The sequence below is a fragment of the Haliotis cracherodii genome, unplaced genomic scaffold (assembly GCF_022045235.1).
Source record: "Haliotis cracherodii isolate W230 unplaced genomic scaffold, xgHalCrac1.p SCAF_18, whole genome shotgun sequence".
Classification (NCBI taxonomy): Eukaryota; Metazoa; Mollusca; class Gastropoda; order Lepetellida; family Haliotidae; genus Haliotis; species Haliotis cracherodii.
The window spans coordinates 20,023,808-20,042,906 of record NW_027266273.1 but is presented as its reverse complement, the minus strand read 5'-3'; the positions used below and the strand labels follow the sequence as shown (position 1 = coordinate 20,042,906).

The following is a 19,099-nucleotide window of genomic DNA, read 5'->3' as shown; positions in this document are numbered from 1 at the left end:
AATCATTAGGATCTCTGTCCTGGTTAGGAGAAGTGGGGTAGCCTAGTGGTCAAAGCATTCCCTCAATATCCCAAAGGCCCCGGTTCAATTCCCCACATGGTTACAAGGTGTGAACCCCACTGTGATAATGCTTGAATAGTGCTAAAAACAGTGTAAGAACTCACTCACTCACTCACTCACTCACCCACCCACCGATCCACCCATCCACTCACTCACTCACTCACCTACTCACTCACTCACTCACTCACTCACTCACTGTCCTTGTCAACAGAATTTTTTTTTTTTTTTCAACTAATATAGACAAAGTCTTCTCCCATTCACATGGTGATGCTCAAACAATCGTTATCTTTGTACCTGATGTAATGCCAGAAGGAAGTACCAATAACAACCCAATATGACATGGCAATATCCTGTATACCTACTTGCATGTTTTACTACACTGGTCACCATACTTCCCCTGTGGACATGGCTGGTCACATGACAATCCAGCATAGCCTGTGGAACACTGGCAGATTCCAGTCACAGGATCACAGCCATACGACCGCGACCCACAGGATGGGCAGGGCAGCTGGCAGTTGGGTCCGAAGGTGCCATTCTGGAAACATAGAACTAATATGAGGCTTTGGTTTCCCCGTACCTTTCTGGAAACATATAACTATCATGAGGCCTTTTTTTCCCCATGGCTTTCTGGAAACATAGAACTAACATGAGGCCTTTTTTCCCCATGGCTTTCTGGAAACATAGAACTAACATGAGGCCTTTTTTCCCCATGGCTTTCTGGAAACATAGAACTAACATGAGGCCTTTTTTCCCCATGGCTTTCTGGAAACATAGAACTAACATGAGGCCTTTTTTCCCCATGGCTTTCTGGAAACATAGAACTAACATGAGGCCTTGGTTTCCCCGTAGCTTTCTGGAAACATAGAACTAACATGAGGCCTTTTTTCCCCATGGCTTTCTGGAAACATAGAACCAACATGAGGCCTTGGTTTCCCCGTAGCTTTCTGGAAACATAGAACTAACATGAGGCCTTTTTTCACAATGGCTTTCTGGAAACATAGAATTAACATGAGGCCTTTTTTCCCCATGGCTTTCTGGAAACATAGAATTAACATGAGGCCTTTTTTCCCCACGGCTTTCTGGAAACATAGAACTAACATGAGGCCTTGGTTTCCCCGTAGCTTTCTGGAAACATAGAACTAACATGAGGCCTTGTTTCCCCTGGCTTTCTGGAAACATAGAACCAACATGAGGCCTTTTTTTTCCCCATGGCTTTCTGGAAACATACAACTAACATGAGGCCTTTTTTCCCCATGGCTTTCTGGAAAGATAGAACCAACATGAGGCCCTTTTTTCCCCATGGCTTTCTGGAAACATAGAATTAACCTGAGGCCTTTTTTCTCTAAAAATAACAATAAATTTTGGACATGACAACACAAGGTACCTGGATGTGGCTGTTGTTACTTACTTTTAACACTGCATTGTCAAAGGTCTAAGCATTGTGGGTTACCCCTCGTGAAGATCACTCACCGCACAGGACATGGCACATGTTGGTCCTGTGAATCCATCTGAGCAGTTGCATGAGCCATCTGTTGGATCACACATAGAGTTGACACATTTACATGGACTCCCGCAGTTCGCTCCATATGTCCCTGTATAAAGACAGCAACACCTTAGATATACCTACCTGTATATATACCCGAGGTGCATTCTAAAGTGACCTACCCTAGGTGGATTCTACACTGACCTACCCTAGGTGCATTCTACAGTGACCTACCCTAGGTGGATTCTACAGTGACCTACCCTAGGTGGATTCTACAGTGACCTACCCTAGGGCATTCTACAGTGACCTACCCTAGGTGCATTCTACAGTGACCTACCCTAGGTGCATTCTACAGTGACCTACCCTAGGTGCATTCTACACTGACCTACCCTAGGTGAATTCTACAGTGACCTACCCCAGGTGCATTCTACAGTGACCTACCCTAGGTGAATTCTACAGTGACCTACCCTAGGTGCATTCTACAGTGACCTACCCTAGGTGCATTCTACAGTGACCTACCCCAGGTGCATTCTACAGTGACCTACCCTAGGTGCATTCTACAGTGACTTACCCTAGGTGCATTCTACAGTGACCTACCCTAGGTGCATTCTACAGTGACCTACCCCAGGTGCAGTCTACAGTGACCTACCCTAGGTGCATTCTACAGTGACCTACCCTAGGTGCATTCTACAGTGACCTACCCCAGGTGCATTCTACACCCTGGGTATATACTACTATACTGGGTACACACCCTGGGTATATATCACTATACTGGGTACACACCCTGGGTATATATGACTATATTGGGTACACACCCTGGGTATATACTACTATACAGAGTACACACCCTGGGTACATACTACTATACTGGGTACACACCCTGGGTATATATCACTATACTGGGTACACACCCTGGGTACACTGGGTCTGGCACATGGTGCCTGTCCACCCGGCATCACACACACATGCTCCAGTCTGAGAGTCACATCCTCCATGGACACAGTTACAAGGACTGCTGCACTGTGGTTTCCAGAGGCCCTTCGGACAGGTGCAGGTGCCACTCTGAAACAAGGAGAACATCCTGACTGAAGTGATTCAACTGAACATAGTTTGACAAGTACAGTAGAGGTGCTACATGTTTAGTTTCTGACCTGACTTGTTTTGGGTATAAAGAGTCCAACATAAGTGTATGTGAAGCAAGATGAAATAAGATTTTCAAGGGATTCTCAAGTTAAGGCAAAGACATAGTAGAGATCAAATCTATGTGTACTTCCTGATAGCAAGGTTAAAGCTGAAAGGAAAATCTCAGTACATTATGTGTCCCCTTACCTGAGATCCATGAAGATCCAGGGTAGAATAGGTCATCAGCAACCCATGCTTGCCACAAAAGGGGACATTGTTTGTTGTAAGAGGCGATTAACGGGATCGGTTGGTCAGGCTTTCTGACTTGGTTGATGCATGTCATCGTATCCAAATTGCGTGGATCAATGCTCATGATATTAATCGCTGGACTGTCTGGTCCAGAGTCGATTATCAATGGACCGCGGTCTTACAGCTGGAATATTGCTGAGAACGGCAAACAAACAAACAAACAAACAAACAAACCTTACCTGGCAGATACAGGTGCCATCTGCCTTGCTGCACACACCAGCTGAACATGTTGGGCAGGTCAGTTTACATCCAGCTCCGTATTTCCCTGCTGGACAAGCCTGGTTACATGTGGCGCCGATGAGCCCTGGGATACACTGACACTGGCCACTGACCTGAGAACAGGGCACACAGGCTCTCAATGATTCATACAATAACAGGCAGTCATGCGACCGAACAATACATCAACTGAGAATAAAGAGGATAAGCTTTACCAATACGCAACAATAGTCAGATGTTATGAAGATAATAATAATGAATGGATATTTGTAATGTGCTGTTGTCCATCCATTGAAGACCCATTATTTACCCCGGTCAATGGATCAGTGTGGACTCGATGTTCCTCCTCAACTCCCTGGGGAGTATACAGCCTAAGTGCCCATGAGGAGCAAGAAGCTTCTAAATCACATAACCATCACTGTTGAGTGAACAGAGGCATATTGCAAAGAAAGACATTTTTCAAGGTGACACCACATGTGTTCAGTGTGGGGCAGGACCGAAGCCCTAGAATCTCTCAGGAGTCAAGCTGACGAACACGGTCACTCATTCCAAGTACTCTCCGTGACTAAGATTATTGCACTTATATAGCGACATGTATGCATGTACTAGTCAGCCAAATGCTGGTTTAACAGTGCTAGCTCACTAACATAGCCTGCCACAGTTTAACATGGATACCCTCCTCAGACGTGTGTGCTGAGTCGTCCAGTCCTTGTTTTGTCTCCTTCATGCCGAGCTCCAGGCCAGGTAACAAATATATGTTTTTTTGGTGTAGCTCTGCTACCAAATGTAGTGGCCATAAAATTTCTGAATCCTGTGATAGGATTCGAACCACGGACCTTCTGATCCGAAGTCGGATGCCCTGTCCACATGACCAAAGAGGTTAACCTTGTCAGCTTGCTGACAAGGTAAGGATGTCATCTGTGGGAAGACAGGCATCCAACAATGACCTTCTGGTCTTCTGACAGATGCACTGTCCACTAGACCATGGAGGTGGTCAGAAAACAAAGAACATCACTATATAGCATAGCTATATGTCATATCTTTTGCCTTTCCATAACCCAGGAGAGGTTCCTTGTATTTTGTGTTGTATTCTTCTGTTGTTTGGCTTGTAATAAATACTTGGACCCAAATTGAGTTGTGATACAAGTCAAATACATGCGAGACAGACCTTAAAGCCATAAACCAAAACGATTCATGTATTCCTTGAAAAATAACTTTTTAACTAAATAATTCCGGGCCCAAGAACATGAAATGGTTGGTCCCAAAGGTCAAGGTCTCTAAGGCTAAGGTCAAGGCCTTATTGCAATTCCAGGCAATACAAATGCTGACATACTAGATGAAGGACCCAATCAGTGTATGACTTTCAAATTAATCTCAACTGCTCATATTGGTTAAAGTGTTGAGGTTGCAATGTATTACGAACTGGGTCACACGGAGATCCTCCCGAACAGGCGCACGTCTGCTTGCAGCCAGGACCGTAGTACCCACTGGAACAGGGCAAGCTGCAGTTACGTCCCCTGAAACCTGGCTTACAGTGACATCTACCCAAATCAAAGTCACAGGAAGCGGTGTTGGCTTGAACACATGAACAGGTCTGAAGGCAGTCCTGCCCATATCTGAAAAACAAAAACATATACTATGCTGTTGGCTCAGAAGAGGAACTTGTGTGATCATGAACTCATAGCTTTTGCATTTCACATAAACCTTGATATGATACCAAGTTGTGCAATGAGTACTGAACGACATGACTAGCTTCAACAAGTAGAACCTAAAGTCAAGCTTTATTAAATATTGTTTAGAATGAATTATGCATTGTGCTATCAGATGAGAGTTGCTCTGCCCAGATGTACTTTGTGGTCGGTGTGCTCATGGTATTAATGTAATCACTGCCACTGGGATAGTTTCTGCCTAACAGAGAGGGCGGTTGGCTAGCCTGGAGGTTAAAGCGTTCACCTGTCAGGCCAAAGATCTGGGTTCGATTCCGACATGGGTACAATCTGGTGAAGCCCATTTCTGGTGCCACCTGCTGTGATATTGCTGGAATATTGCTAAAAGCGGCGTAAAACCATACAAGCTCACTCACTCACTCTGCAAAACAAGGGGTGGCGGAATAGCTTGTTCAGGCGGACTGGTCAGTGTGCTCAACTGAGACTCATGTTATTAATGCAATAACAGTCACTGGGGTGGTTTCTGGCAAACAAGGGGTGGTTACACATAGTGGGAACAAGGGGGGTTACACATAGTGGGTACAAGGGGGGGTTACACATAGTGGGTACAAGGGGTGGTTACACATAGTGGGTACAAGGGGTGGTTACACATAGTGGGTACAAGGGGTGGTTACACATAGTGGGTACAAGGGACGATTACACATAGTGGGTACAAGGGGTAGTTACACATAGTGGGTACAAGGGGTGGTTACACATAGTGGGTACAAGGGGTGGTTACTCATAGTGGGTACAAGGGGTAGTTACACATAGTGGGTACAAGGGGTGGTTACACATAGTGGGTACAAGGGGTGGTTACACATAGTGGGTACAAGGGGTTGTTACACATAGTGGGTACAAGGGGTAGTTACACATAGTGGGTACAAGGGGTGGTTACACATAGTGGGTACAAGGGGTTGTTACACATTGTGGGTACAAGGAGTGGTTACACATAGTAGGTACAAGGGGTGGTTACACATTGTTGGTACAAGGGGTGGTTACACATAGTGGGTACAAGGGGTGGTTACACATAGTGGGTACAAGGGGGGTTACACATAGTGGGTACAAGGAGTGGTTACACATAGTGGGTACAAGGGGTGGTTACACATAGTGGGTACAAGGGGTTGTTACACATAGTGGGTACAAGGAGTGGTTACACATAGTGGGTACAAGGGGTGGTTACACATTGTGGGTACAAGGAGTGGTTACACATAGTGGGTACAAGGAGTGGTTACACATAGTGGGTACAAGGAGTGGTTACACATAGTGGGTACAAGGGGTAGTTACACATAGTGGGTACAAGGAGTGGTTACACATAGTGGGTACAAGGAGTGGTTACACATAGTGGGTACAAGGGGTGGTTACACATAGTGGGTACAAGGGGTGGTTACACATAGTGGGTACAAGGGGTGGTTACACATAGTGGGTACAAGGGGTGGTTACACATAGTGGGTACAAGGGGTGGTGACACATAGTGGGTACAAGGGGTGGTTACACATAGTGGGTACAAGGGGTGGTTACACATAGTGGGTACAAGGGGTGGTTACACATAGTGGGTACAAGGGGTGGTTACACATAGTGGGTACAAGGGGTGGTTACACATAGTGGGTACAAGGGGTGGTTACACATAGTGGGTACAAGGGGTAGTTACACATAGTGGGTACAAGGGGTGGTTACACATAGTGGGTACAAGGGGTAGTTACACATAGTGGATACAAGGGGTGGTTACACATAGTGGGTACAGAGGGTGGTTACACATAGTGGGTACAAGGGGTGGTTACACATAGTGGGTACAAGGGGTGGTTACACATAGTGGGTACAAGGGGTGGTTACACATAGTGGGTACAAGGGGTGGTTACACATAGTGGGTACAAGGGGTGGTTACACATAGTGGGTACAAGGGGTGGTTACACATAGTGGGTACAAGGAGTGGTTACACATAGTAGGTACAAGGGGTGGTTACACATTGTTGGTACAAGGGGTGGTTACACATAGTGGGTACAAGGAGTGGTTACACATAGTAGGTACAAGGGGTGGTTACACATTGTTGGTACAAGGGGTGGTTACACATAGTGGGTACAAGGAGTGGTTACACATAGTGGGTACAAGGGGTTGTTACACATTGTGGGTACAAGGAGTGGTTACACATAGTAGGTACAAGGGGTGGTTACACATTGTTGGTACAAGGGGTGGTTACACATAGTGGGTACAAGGAGTGGTTACACATAGTGGGTACAAGGGGTGGTGACACATAGTGGGTACAAGGGGTGGTTACACATAGTGGGTACAAGGGGTGGTTACACATAGTGGGTACAAGGGGTGGTTACACATAGTGGGTACAAGGGGTTGTTACACATAGTGGGTACAAGGGGTGGTTACACATAGTGGGTACAAGGGGTGGTTACACATAGTGGGTACAAGGGGTGGTTACACATAGTGGGTACAAGGGGTTGTTACACATAGTGGGTACAAGGGGTGGTTACACATAGTGGGTACAAGGGGTGGTTACTCATACTGGGTACAAGGGGTGGTTACACATAGTGGGTACAAGGAGTGGTTACACATAGTGGGTACAAGGGGTGGTTACACATAGTGGGTACAAGGGGTGGTTACGCATTGTGGGTACAAGGGGTGGTGACACATAGTGGGTACAAGGGGTGGTTACACATAGTGGGTACAAGGGGTGGTTACACATAGTGGGTACAAGGGGGGGTTACACATAGTGGGTACAAGGGGTGGTTACACATAGTGGGTACAAGGGGTGGTGACACATAGTGGGTACAAGGGGTACACATAGTGGGTACAAGGGGTGGTTACACATAGTGGGTACAAGGGGTGGTTACACATAGTGGGTACAAGTGGGGGTACTCATAGTGGGTACAAGGGGTGGTTACACATAGTGGGTACAAGGGGTGGTTACACATAGTGGGTACAAGGGGTAGTTACACATAGTGGGTACAAGGGGTAGTTACACATAGTGGGTACAAGGGGTGGTTACACATAGTGGGTACAAGGGGTAGTTACACATAGTGGGTACAAGGGGTAGTTACACATAGTGGGTACAAGGGGTGGTGACACATAGTGGGTACAAGGGGTGGTTACTCATAGTGGGTACAAGGGGTGGTTACACATAGTGGGTACAAGGGGTGGTTACACATAGTGGGTACAAGGGGTAGTTACACATAGTGGGTACAAGGGGTGGTTACACATAGTGGGTACAAGGGGTAGTTACACATAGTGGGTACAAGGGGTAGTTACACATAGTGGGTACAAGGGGTGGTTACACATAGTGGGTACAAGGGGTAGTTACACATAGTGGGTACAAGGGGTGGTTACACATAGTGGGTACAAGGGGTGGTTACACATAGTGGGTACAAGGGGTAGTTACACATAGTGGGTACAAGGGGTGGTTACACATAGTGGGTACAAGGGGTAGTTACACATAGTGGGTACAAGGGGTAGTTACACATAGTGGGTACAAGGGGTGGTTACACATAGTGGGTACAAGGGGTGGTTACACATAGTGGGTACAAGGGGTGGTTACACATAGTGGGTACAAGGAGTGGTTACACATAGTGGGTACAAGGGGTGGTTACACATAGTGGGTACAAGGGGTGGTTACACATAGTGGGTACAAGGGGTAGTTACACATAGTGGGTACAAGGGGTAGTTACACATAGTGGATACAAGGGGTGGTTACACATAGTGGGTACAAGGGGTGGTTACACATAGTGGGTACAAGGGGTAGTTACACATAGTGGGTACAAGGAGTGGTTACACATAGTGGGTACAAGGGGTGGTTACACATAGTGGGTACAAGGGGTAGTTACACATAGTGGATACAAGGGGTGGTTACACATAGTGGGTACAAGGAGTGGTTACACATAGTGGGTACAAGGGGTGGTTACACATAGTGGGTACAAGGGGTGGTTACACATAGTGGGTACAAGGGGTGGTTACACATAGTGGGTACAAGGGGTGGTTACACATAGTGGGTACAAGGGCTGGTTACACATAGTGGGTACAAGAGGTGGTTACACATAGTGGGTACAAGAGGTGGTTACACATTGTGGGTACAAGAGGTGGTTACACATAGTGGGTACTACAAGGGGTGGTTACACATTGTTGGTACAAGGGGTGGTTACACATAGTGGGTACAAGGGGTGGTTACACATAGTGGATACAAGGGGTGGTTACACATAGTGGGTACAAGGGGTGGTTACACATAGTGGGTACAAGGCGTGGTTACACATAGTGGATACAAGGGGTGGTTACACATAGTGGGTACAAGGGGTGGTTACACATAGTGGGTACAAGGGGTTGTTACACATAGTGGGTACAAGGGGTGGTTACACATAGTGGGTACAAGGGGTGGTTACACATAGTGGATACAAGGGCTGGTTACACATAGTGGGTACAAGGGGTGGTTACACATAGTGGGTACAAGGGCTGGTTACACATAGTGGGTACAAGGGCTGGTTACACATAGTGGGTACAAGAGGTGGTTACACATAGTGGGTACAAGAGGTGGTTACACATTGTGGGTACAAGGGGTGGTTACACATAGTGGGTACTACAAGGGGTGGTTACACATAGTGGGTACAAGGGGTGGTTACACATAGTGGATACAAGGGGTGGTTACACATAGTGGGTACAAGGGGTGGTTACACATAGTGGGTACAAGGCGTGGTTACACATAGTGGGTACAAGGGGTGGTTACACATAGTGGGTACAAGGGCTGGTTACACATAGTGGGTACAAGGGGTGGTTACACATAGTGGGTACAAGGGGTAGTTACACATAGTGGGTACAAGGGGTGGTTACACATAGTGGGTACAAGGGGGGGTTACACATAGTGGGTACAAGGGGGGGTTACACATAGTGGGTACAAGGCGTGGTTACACATAGTGGGTACAAGGGGTGGTTACACATAGTGGGTACAAGGGCTGGTTACACATAGTGGGTACAAGGGGTGGTTACACATAGTGGGTACAAGGGGTAGTTACACATAGTGGGTACAAGGGGTGGTTGGGCGGCCTTATGGGGAAAGCATTTTCTCAAATAGGCACAATGTTCTTGGTGTTCCATGACATTAATGGAACTGTGCTAAAGCTGATAACACCCCACTCTGGACTCACTGTACCCATGAAGTGTAAAGGGTCCATGTTTGACGACTTACTTCCACTGAGTACACTTGGTGCCACAGTCAGAACCTACATAGCCTGGAGGACACTGACAGAGCCCTGTGGCGCCATCACAGCCAGCGTTCTGCTGACAGGAGCAGGTCTTGGCACAACTCTGGCCATACTTGCCGTGGGGACAATTCTGAAACACAAACACACATGGTGGTTAACTCCAGACACATTACAGCATGGCTCCTTGGCCAGGGCGGATCCATTAGTTTTAAAAGTGGGGGGGGCCCAAATATTTAACCTTTCTAATCTCAGTCAATTTTACTGCCTTCAACATACTACATTTGGTTTTTAAAAGGGGGAAGTCCGGACCCCCTGGACCAACCTATTTCCCCCCCCACCCCCTCTGGATTTGAACTAGTCCATATATTTGTACTGCACATGCATTCTGATCGCTGGAGCCAGTACATTCATAACGCAAATGCTTAGAATTAATGCAGGAGTTTAAAATGTTCATTGCAGAAAGAAGGTCAGTAAACTGTCAATTCATAACAGATAATCTACAGTTGAAACAGTAGCGTGACATCACAGCTGTACTTTAAGTGGGAATAAGCTCAAAGTGATGTTCACAACTTGGGTGAAGAAGGTGTCGTTCTGCTAAGGAAAGCATGGTTACGTACGTCCCGGCCGTCATGCCTACCTTCTGGCACTTGTCACCAATGAGACCCGGTCCACACTGGCACACTCCGGTCTGGTAGTTGCAATCCTGGTAGTTACAATCACAGAAGAACAGACAGCTCGGACCGTACGTCCCCGGATCACACGTCTCTGCACAGAAAGCTGCACGCAGACAATGAAACATGAGATCATGTATCACTTTGGTGAATGGTTTAACTTTGATTTGTTTGTTTGTTTGTTTGTTGTTTAACGCCACACTCAGCAATATCCCAGCTATATGACAGCGGTCTGTAAATAATCGAGTCTGGACCACACAATCCAGTGATTGACATCATGAGCATCAATCCACGCATTTGAGATACGATGACATGCATCAACCATTTCAGCAAGCCTGACCACCCGATCCTGTTAGTCGCCTTTTACAACAAGCACAGTCGCTTATTACCGCAAGCATGGGTTTCTGAAGACATATTCTACCCCGCATCTTCACGGTCACTTTAACTTTGAACAGCTCTTCAGTTATGTCATATCAGCTTAATTTGGGAGTTGTCCACTTCTTAGATGTTTACCATTTTTGTAAAATAAACAAGCAGAAAATGGTATTGGCGGAGCAAAAGTTGTGGTTGTTTCTTATCTGGGGTTCAAACTCTCAATTGACCAGCTGATACTGGCAACAAAGCGAGGCAACTCTAGACCTTAGACCACTTGGCTACGAATAATCCCAAAAACATGTTCAAGCATTTACAAGTAACAATTTGACCAGTCTTATGATAATCAGGTCCTACTCTCTCCAGAATTCCAGAATCAAAAGTCTGTGGAAGCATCATAGGATTAATCACTATTGTTCAGTTTTAAACAATTACATCTTCCCAAGGCAAGGGCGTCAACTGACTAAACAAAGTCCACTTTCCACCCTTCCCTAACTATGTCTGAAATTCATAGCTCGATCATAACATCACCAGTGGCTATTACGAGTTATGTCCCTTCTATGTCCCACCTAGTGACCAATCGGATTCCAACGCTCGTAACACTTATGCTTCAAACAAAAAGGCGGTGCCTGGTCAAGATGATCTGACTGATAATCAAGATCTATATTATAATTAAATGGGTCTTACCTCACGGAGCGCATCAGATCATTTGAGCACCTTGATTAAAAACATGAAAAGATTTGGAAAATATCTGTCAACACCCAGTTGACGGTACAGATGCTTCATAAATCCTGTAGTCGACCGAAATCTGCACCTTGAAATCCATTATGTGATTATTGAATTGGATGTCTAGTTTGTTACACGATTTTGATTAGACAATGCAGAGACTTGTTTGTTCAGCCAGCATGTAACTGCAGAATTCCACCGTAATTCAGCAAGGGTCGAAACTGGACTTTTATAGTCAGTAAACTCCCTTGCCTCGGGAAGATGAATAATTATGGCAAGATGAAAATGCTAATTTCTCTTTCAATTTGTTTGTTTGTTTGTTGTTTAACACCGCTCTCAGCAGTATTCCACCTACATGATTGCATTCTATAAATAATAAGTCTGGACCAGACAATCCAGTGATTGACATCATGACCATCCGATCCCATTAGTCGCCTCTTTCAACAAGCATGGGTTGCTGAAGACCTATTTTAACCTGGATCTTCACAGATATGTTATTCAGTAAACATAACAAAAAGTGACAGCCACTATCATTCACCTGACAACTATATATGGACTGGGTACCTACGTAGCATATATCCCGGGTCACAGTTGCAGGTACCATCTTCCGGAGAACACGAGCCATGGTAACAGTGACACTTTTGGGTGCAGTTGATGCCATATTGCCCCGGGGTGCAAGGAATGTTACATCGGGGACCCGACCATCCTGCCTTGCAGCTGGATATTAGAGAGCCTAATACAAATATATGAAATGTTTTCGGCCTAAAAATATTTTCGGTTTTGTCAAGTCAGGAAATCATAATATCTTTTTATTTTGCTTGAAAAGAAACATGTAGCCCCACTGTTTACAGTTTAGACCAGAGCTATGTTACTTGTAGTATCATGGATCTTATTGGTCAATAACTGCTGGAGCCAGATTTAAAAAAAAATGACATGTGTTATCAGGGTTGAATTGAGCTTAATTTTCTTTCAGAACTTTAAATATAAATTTTTTATGCAAAGATAAAAACACATATTTTCAATCAAACATAGCATAAATTTAAGGTAGGCTTATCTATATTGATCTGGTCTAAAAAAATAATCTTCTCGTTTTGCAGCCTTGAAGAAACGAAATTCAGATGACAAATTCAAATTCAATTTTACATGACCCTGTTTGTTAAAGAAGGTCAGAAGCTCTTGGCATGCTGTTGCCATATTTCTATGTGATCAGAAAGAAATTGGAACAGAGTTTTACATACATGCAGTTTCCTGTACGAGAGTCACATGTTGCTGTCTCAAGACAATTGCACTTTCCTGGAAACATAAATCAATAAGACATTACACAACTAATCACATTTGCGACTGGAGATGAAGACATGCTGAAACAATAGGAAAACACAATACTTGTTTGACATAGTTACCAATGTCAGGGTCACGTATTACTTGTTTGACATAGTTACCAATGTCAGGGTAATGTATTATTTGTTTGACATAGTTACCAATGTCAGGGTCACGTATTACTTGTTTGACATAGTTACCAATGTCAGGGTCACGTATTACTTGTTTGACATAGTTACCAATGTCAGGGTAATGTATTATTTGTTTGACATAGTTACCAATGTCAGGGTAATGTATTACTTGTTTGACATAGTTACCAATGTCAGGGTAATGTATTACTTGTTTGACATAGTTACCAATGTCAGGGTAATGTATTATTTGTTTGACATAGTTACCAATGTCAGGGTAATGTGTTACTTGTTTGACATAGTTACCAATGTCAGGGTCACGTATTACTTGTTTGACATAGTTACCAATGTCAGGGTAATGTATTATTTGTTTGACATAGTTACCAATGTCAGGGTCACGTATTACTTGTTTGACATAGTTACCAATGTCAGGGTAATGTATTATTTGTTTGACATAGTTACCAATGTCAGGGTAATGTATTACTTGTTTGACATAGTAACCAATGTCAGGGTCACGTATTACTTGTTTGACATAGTTACCAATGTCAGGGTCATGTATTACTTGTTTGACATAGTTACCAATGTCAGGGTCACGTATTACTTGTTTGACATAGTTACCAATGTCAGGGTCACGTATTACTTGTTTGACATAGTTACCAATGTCAGGGTAATGTATTATTTGTTTGACATAGTTACCAATGTCAGGGTCACGTATTACTTGTTTGACATAGTAACCAATGTCAGGGTCACGTATTACTTGTTTGACATAGTTACCAATGTCAGGGTCATGTATTACTTGTTTGACATAGTTACTTATGTCAGGGTAATGTATTACTTGTTTGACATAGTTACCAATGTCAGGGTCACATATTACTTGTTTGACATAGTTACTTATGTCAGGGTAATGTATTACTTGTTTGACATAGTTACCAATGTCAGGGTAATGTATTACTTGTTTGATATAGTTACCAATGTCAGGGTCACGTATTACTTGTTTGACACAGTTGATAAAGTCAGGGTAATGTATTATTTAGTTCACTGTTCATTGACATTAGTAACTATGTAAAACAAGTAACACATTACCCTGACATTGGTAACTATGTAAAACAAGCAATATATTACCCTGACATCAGTAAATCAAGTAATATATTACCCTGACGTTAGTGACTACGTAAAACAAGTAATATATTTAGCTGACATTAGTAACTATGTAAAACAAGTAATATATTACCCTGATATTAGTAAAACAAGTAATTTATTAACCTGACATTAGTAAAACAAGTAATATATTAACCTGACATTAGTAAATCAAGTACTACATTACCCTAACATTGGTAGTTATGTAAAACAGGTAATATATGAAGCTGACATTAGCAACTTTGTAAAACAAATCATATATTAACCTGAAAATAGTAAATCAAGTAAAATATTACCCCGACATTACTAACTATGTAAAATCAGAAGATGACATATCCCCAGGCCCAAACAAATCATCTGACTGTTACTCAAGTCCAACTTGATGAGAGAATTTCTATCTAAACTGTCTGTCTATGTACAAAAGAAGTTATTGAGCTATCAAAACAATACCATGCAATTGGGATTTGAAACTTTGTATTTCAGGTACACACCAAACTGGTTGCCATGGAAACGGAAACAAATATAAATTCTTAACACCCCTAAGAAGCAAAAGGCACCATTTGACAACAAGTTTGGATTTATAATGTTGAATAGATTTTCAGTTCTGCCCTGGAAATGACACCTACCTCTGTTTCAGCTGAGTCCATTGAAACGGGAATACAAAATAACAAGAGCTACCACTTCAGCCCTTGGTTAATACATGTACCAAGCTTGAAAGAAAAGTTGTGCTCGGGAATCAAAATCACCTATCCACTTATCAGACTAAGTACAAATTGTCTCCATGGAAAGTGAGAAAAATATAAATGCCAAAAATAAAAAAATAGCAAAAGGCACCACTTCAGGATCTGTTTGATGTATCTGCCAAGTTTTGTTGAAAAATATTGAACAGTTTTCGAGTTGTGTGCTCTGGACATGAAATGATTATGGACGGACAGAAAGACAAGGCGTCATAATATGTCAGGGGGAGATCAATGTAAAACAACTAATGTTTAATGTTTTACATTGGTAACTATGTAAACTAAGTAATATACGGGTACATTTCTAGTTTACCTTGGCAGTTGTCCCCAAAGGTTCCGTTGGGACATCTCTGGTTGCACTGAGGCCCAGTGAATCCAGGCTTACAGTTACACTGTCCATCGTTGCTGTTGCAGTTGATGATGTTGGTCATGTTGCAGTTACAGGGATTGCGGCAGTTGATTCCCCACGTTTTGTTGGTGCAAACCTGCAAATAGCAAACAATAGTTATCATTGTTAATAAATCTAGGAATTATCTGAGTGGCCCTTGCACGAGATGAATAGACTTCCTTTACGTCGGCAATGTGGCTCAGTGGCTGTCAGAGAGCTTGTATAGGACAAAGGAGGCGCCAAGGTGGGAATGGTATAATGTCTGTGACCCAATGGACCAGTAGCTGTGAACTGATTCTTGGCCATAAAGTCTGGTAAGGACTGTAAAGTGATGGAGGTCCAGTTGGGAGCGTGAGTGAGACTGGAATAGTCGAGAGTGTGGAGTTCAGAAACTCTAGCTGCAGAAGCCATGGCTAGTAAAAATGCTGCTTTACAGGAATTTTGGAGAAGGGGAAGTGTTTCCAAGAGGTTCGTATGGATCGGCTAGTAGAGCAGACAGGACGACTGATAAATTCCATTTTGGGAAGATCTGGGGAATGTGAATATCCTTGCATGAGTCTGTTAAGCACTGGATGTGTTCCAATCATCAATCCATTGAGGTGGAGAACAGAATGGAGGGCGGATCTATATCCTTCAATAGTTCCATGTCAGAAGTTATAATTCTGTTGTAGGTGTAGAAGGAAGTATGCAACCATGGGAATGTCCACTGTGACATTTGTCAGACCACATCTGTGTCTCCACTGGACGAATTTGTCCCATCTGTTGTGATAAAGTTGGGGTGGATGACGATCTCCATGATCTTGCGACAGCAGTAGAGGGAACCCGGAGGCCAGGCAGTGAGATGGAGGCTGGGAAGATTAGAGTAAAATAGGCTCGACCTGGGCTGAGGCAGGAGTGGAAGAGTGAGTTGCTCATCCATCAGGAGTGATAGTGGTCTGGGATACCATGTCCTGCTTAGAGTTGGAGCGATGAGGATGACTGTACAATTGGTCACTTCCAACTTCATTATGACCTTGTCTAGGAGAGACCATGGAGGGTAGCGTAGGTGAACAGACCTGTCCAATCCATAGATAGTGCATCTATCTGGAGAGCTCTCGGATCTGGGACCCGGCTGACGTAAACCAGAAGTTGATGTTTGAGACAGGTCACGAAGAGGTCCAGATGCGAGGTGTCCCAAACGGAGGTTATCCAGGTAAGGTGGCCTGGCAGAAGAGACCACTCCACGGGTACAATCCTCCCTCTCCAGGGTAAGCTGTCCGCTAGTATGTTTAGTTTGCCTCGCTTCCATCCGGCACATGAATGAGTCGGCCAAGGCAAATAGCTGAGTAGTTTCCGTCATCAGCGAACAGGACTTGGTTCTGCCTTGCTTCTGAATGTAGGCCACCATTGTCGTGTTGTCTGTGGCAATCAAGACGGATGATTTGATAAGGCAATCTTTCCAAGTCTGGAGTTTATGTGTAGAGCTGTTTCCGTCTCGGTCCATAAACCCTGAACTTGGAGATTATCCATGTGAGCTGAATCCGACGCATCTGTGAACAGGTGGTGTTCGGGAGCTGGTAGGGTGAGAGGAATCCCTGTCATTACATGATCTTGGTGAGTCCACCAGATTAGATCTTGACATAGGTGGAGAGGTATCCTGTGTATACAGGGTCTGAGATCGTAGGCAAAATTGTAATCAGCCTCTGTGAGTCATATTTGGTAGAGAGGACATCGTTCCCATGAGAGACATCCACCTTCTGATCGATCTGGTAGGTTGGTCTAGGGGCTGCGTTGATCATAGCGATAGACTTGTTTAACTGATCCTCCGGGGGACAAAGATATCCTGTGCGTAGAAGAAATCTGGCCCCAATGTAGACTTTGTCTTGTACTGGACAAATCTCTGTTTTGGTCGGATGGATAAGGAACATGAGATAAGACATGAATTAGGTTAGGAATGTCATATCCTGGTGCAGCTGGCTGTGTTCCTGATTGGCGGCTGGAAATCATCTAGGTAGGTAAATGGGCGAAGTTGATGACTGGAGCTTTATTCTGGTAAATAACCAAGGGGCTATTGATATGCCGAACGGTAGAACCTGGAATTTGTAATGTCAGTCGTTTACTCCGAAACGGAGGAACTTTCATGACATGCGGTGGATTGGCACAAGAAGATATGCCTCCGGTAAGTCGCGGCTGATGACCCAATCTCCTGTTCCGAATGATGAGTGTAGTTTCCTGACTGATTCCATCTGAAATCTTGGAGGCGAGACCAAGTACTTCTTGTTGAGAGTTTTGAGATCTATGATCATTCTCATCTCTGTGGAGTTCTGTTTTGGTACTAAAGACACCAGGGAGTAGAACCCCTGAGTTTTGTTGGTATCCCGCAACCTCTGAATGGCCTATTTGGTGATAAGATTCTCGATGGCAAGGTCGGATGCGTCCAGTTTGGCACCCTTCAGGTGAAACCTGTATCCCATCGGGCGGGAGGGCAAGGGCGCTTGAGAAAATGTAGCTTGTACCCATGATGGATACATCTAAAATCCAGTGGTTGTTTGCAATGTGCGTCCAATTTTCAGCATATGACAAACGACGCCCTCCCACTGGACCCTGAGACGGTGTTATGTTGAATGGCGAAAGTCGTGTATCGTGATCCGTAGACAAAGCCATGGATCGATAGAATCTGCGATGCTTGGAGGGGGGAGAAACAAGTCATCTTCTATCCCCGCGACCTCCGGACTTGAAACCTCAATGGCCAGATCTGCAGCGTTTGGAGTCTGAGTTCTGAAAAGAGTCTGGCAATGGCTTGGATGCCAATCGCATGATGAGTCTCATTTGGGCCATTCGGATGGACATCAGGGTTTCTGCCGGGACATCATCAAAAGACCTTGGTAGAGGTGGCAACCCCAGTATACTTATGTATCCAGCCAGATCGTAACTAAATAGTATAATATTTCTGAAGAAATTAATTAAACAGTGTGACTACCTATACCAAGTGCTAGAGCGAAAACAAAAAAACAGGTGTTGACTCTAGCACTCACAAAAAAGAAGTGACGTTTTGTCCGCCTTTTTGCACAGAACAGCTGAGGAGCTACGTGTGCTATTAGGGGAACAACTAGTTGTATGTAGTTGACAGTGAAAAGGACCTCTGTTGAAAATCTGAAGATTTAGTTATAGTGTGTCTGCAGCCAAAATACAGGATTTCACAAATAAACATGAGTGAGTGGTTGTAATATGTTGTTTTAGTAAACGGGGTACATGGTGATCGTACATGGTCTCAGTGAAAGGGGTACCTGGTCCCACTGAATGGGGTACCTGGTCTCAGTGAATGGGGTACCTGGTCTCAGTGAATGGGGTACCTGGTCTCAGTGAAAGGGGTACCTGGTCTCAGTGAATGAGGTACCTGGTCCAACTGAATGGGGTACCTGGTCTCAGTGAATGAGGTACCTGGTCCCACTGAATGGGGTACCTGGTCCCACTGAATGGGGTACCTGGTCTCAGTGAATGGGGTACCTGGTCTCAGTGAATGGGGTACCTGGTCTCAGTGAAAGGGGTACCTGAT

At 44.4% G+C, this 19,099-nt stretch overlaps 1 protein-coding gene across 1 annotated transcript in view; it reads right to left on the bottom strand.

The window, feature by feature from the left end:
• The window catches only part of LOC139465859 (uncharacterized), an 82,324-nt gene that overhangs the window by 14,047 nt on the left and 49,178 nt on the right, over window positions 1-19,099 (bottom strand). Inside the window, exons 30-39 of the mRNA XM_071247816.1 lie at window positions 15,490-15,661; window positions 13,096-13,150; window positions 12,426-12,574; window positions 10,726-10,865; window positions 10,073-10,218; window positions 4,614-4,806; window positions 3,154-3,306; window positions 2,455-2,605; window positions 1,531-1,652; window positions 423-595 (exon numbers count right to left, since the gene is read on the bottom strand). Of these exons, the coding sequence (XP_071103917.1) occupies window positions 423-595; window positions 1,531-1,652; window positions 2,455-2,605; window positions 3,154-3,306; window positions 4,614-4,806; window positions 10,073-10,218; window positions 10,726-10,865; window positions 12,426-12,574; window positions 13,096-13,150; window positions 15,490-15,661 (1,454 nt within the window). The remainder of the gene's footprint in view (window positions 1-422; window positions 596-1,530; window positions 1,653-2,454; window positions 2,606-3,153; window positions 3,307-4,613; window positions 4,807-10,072; window positions 10,219-10,725; window positions 10,866-12,425; window positions 12,575-13,095; window positions 13,151-15,489; window positions 15,662-19,099) is intronic.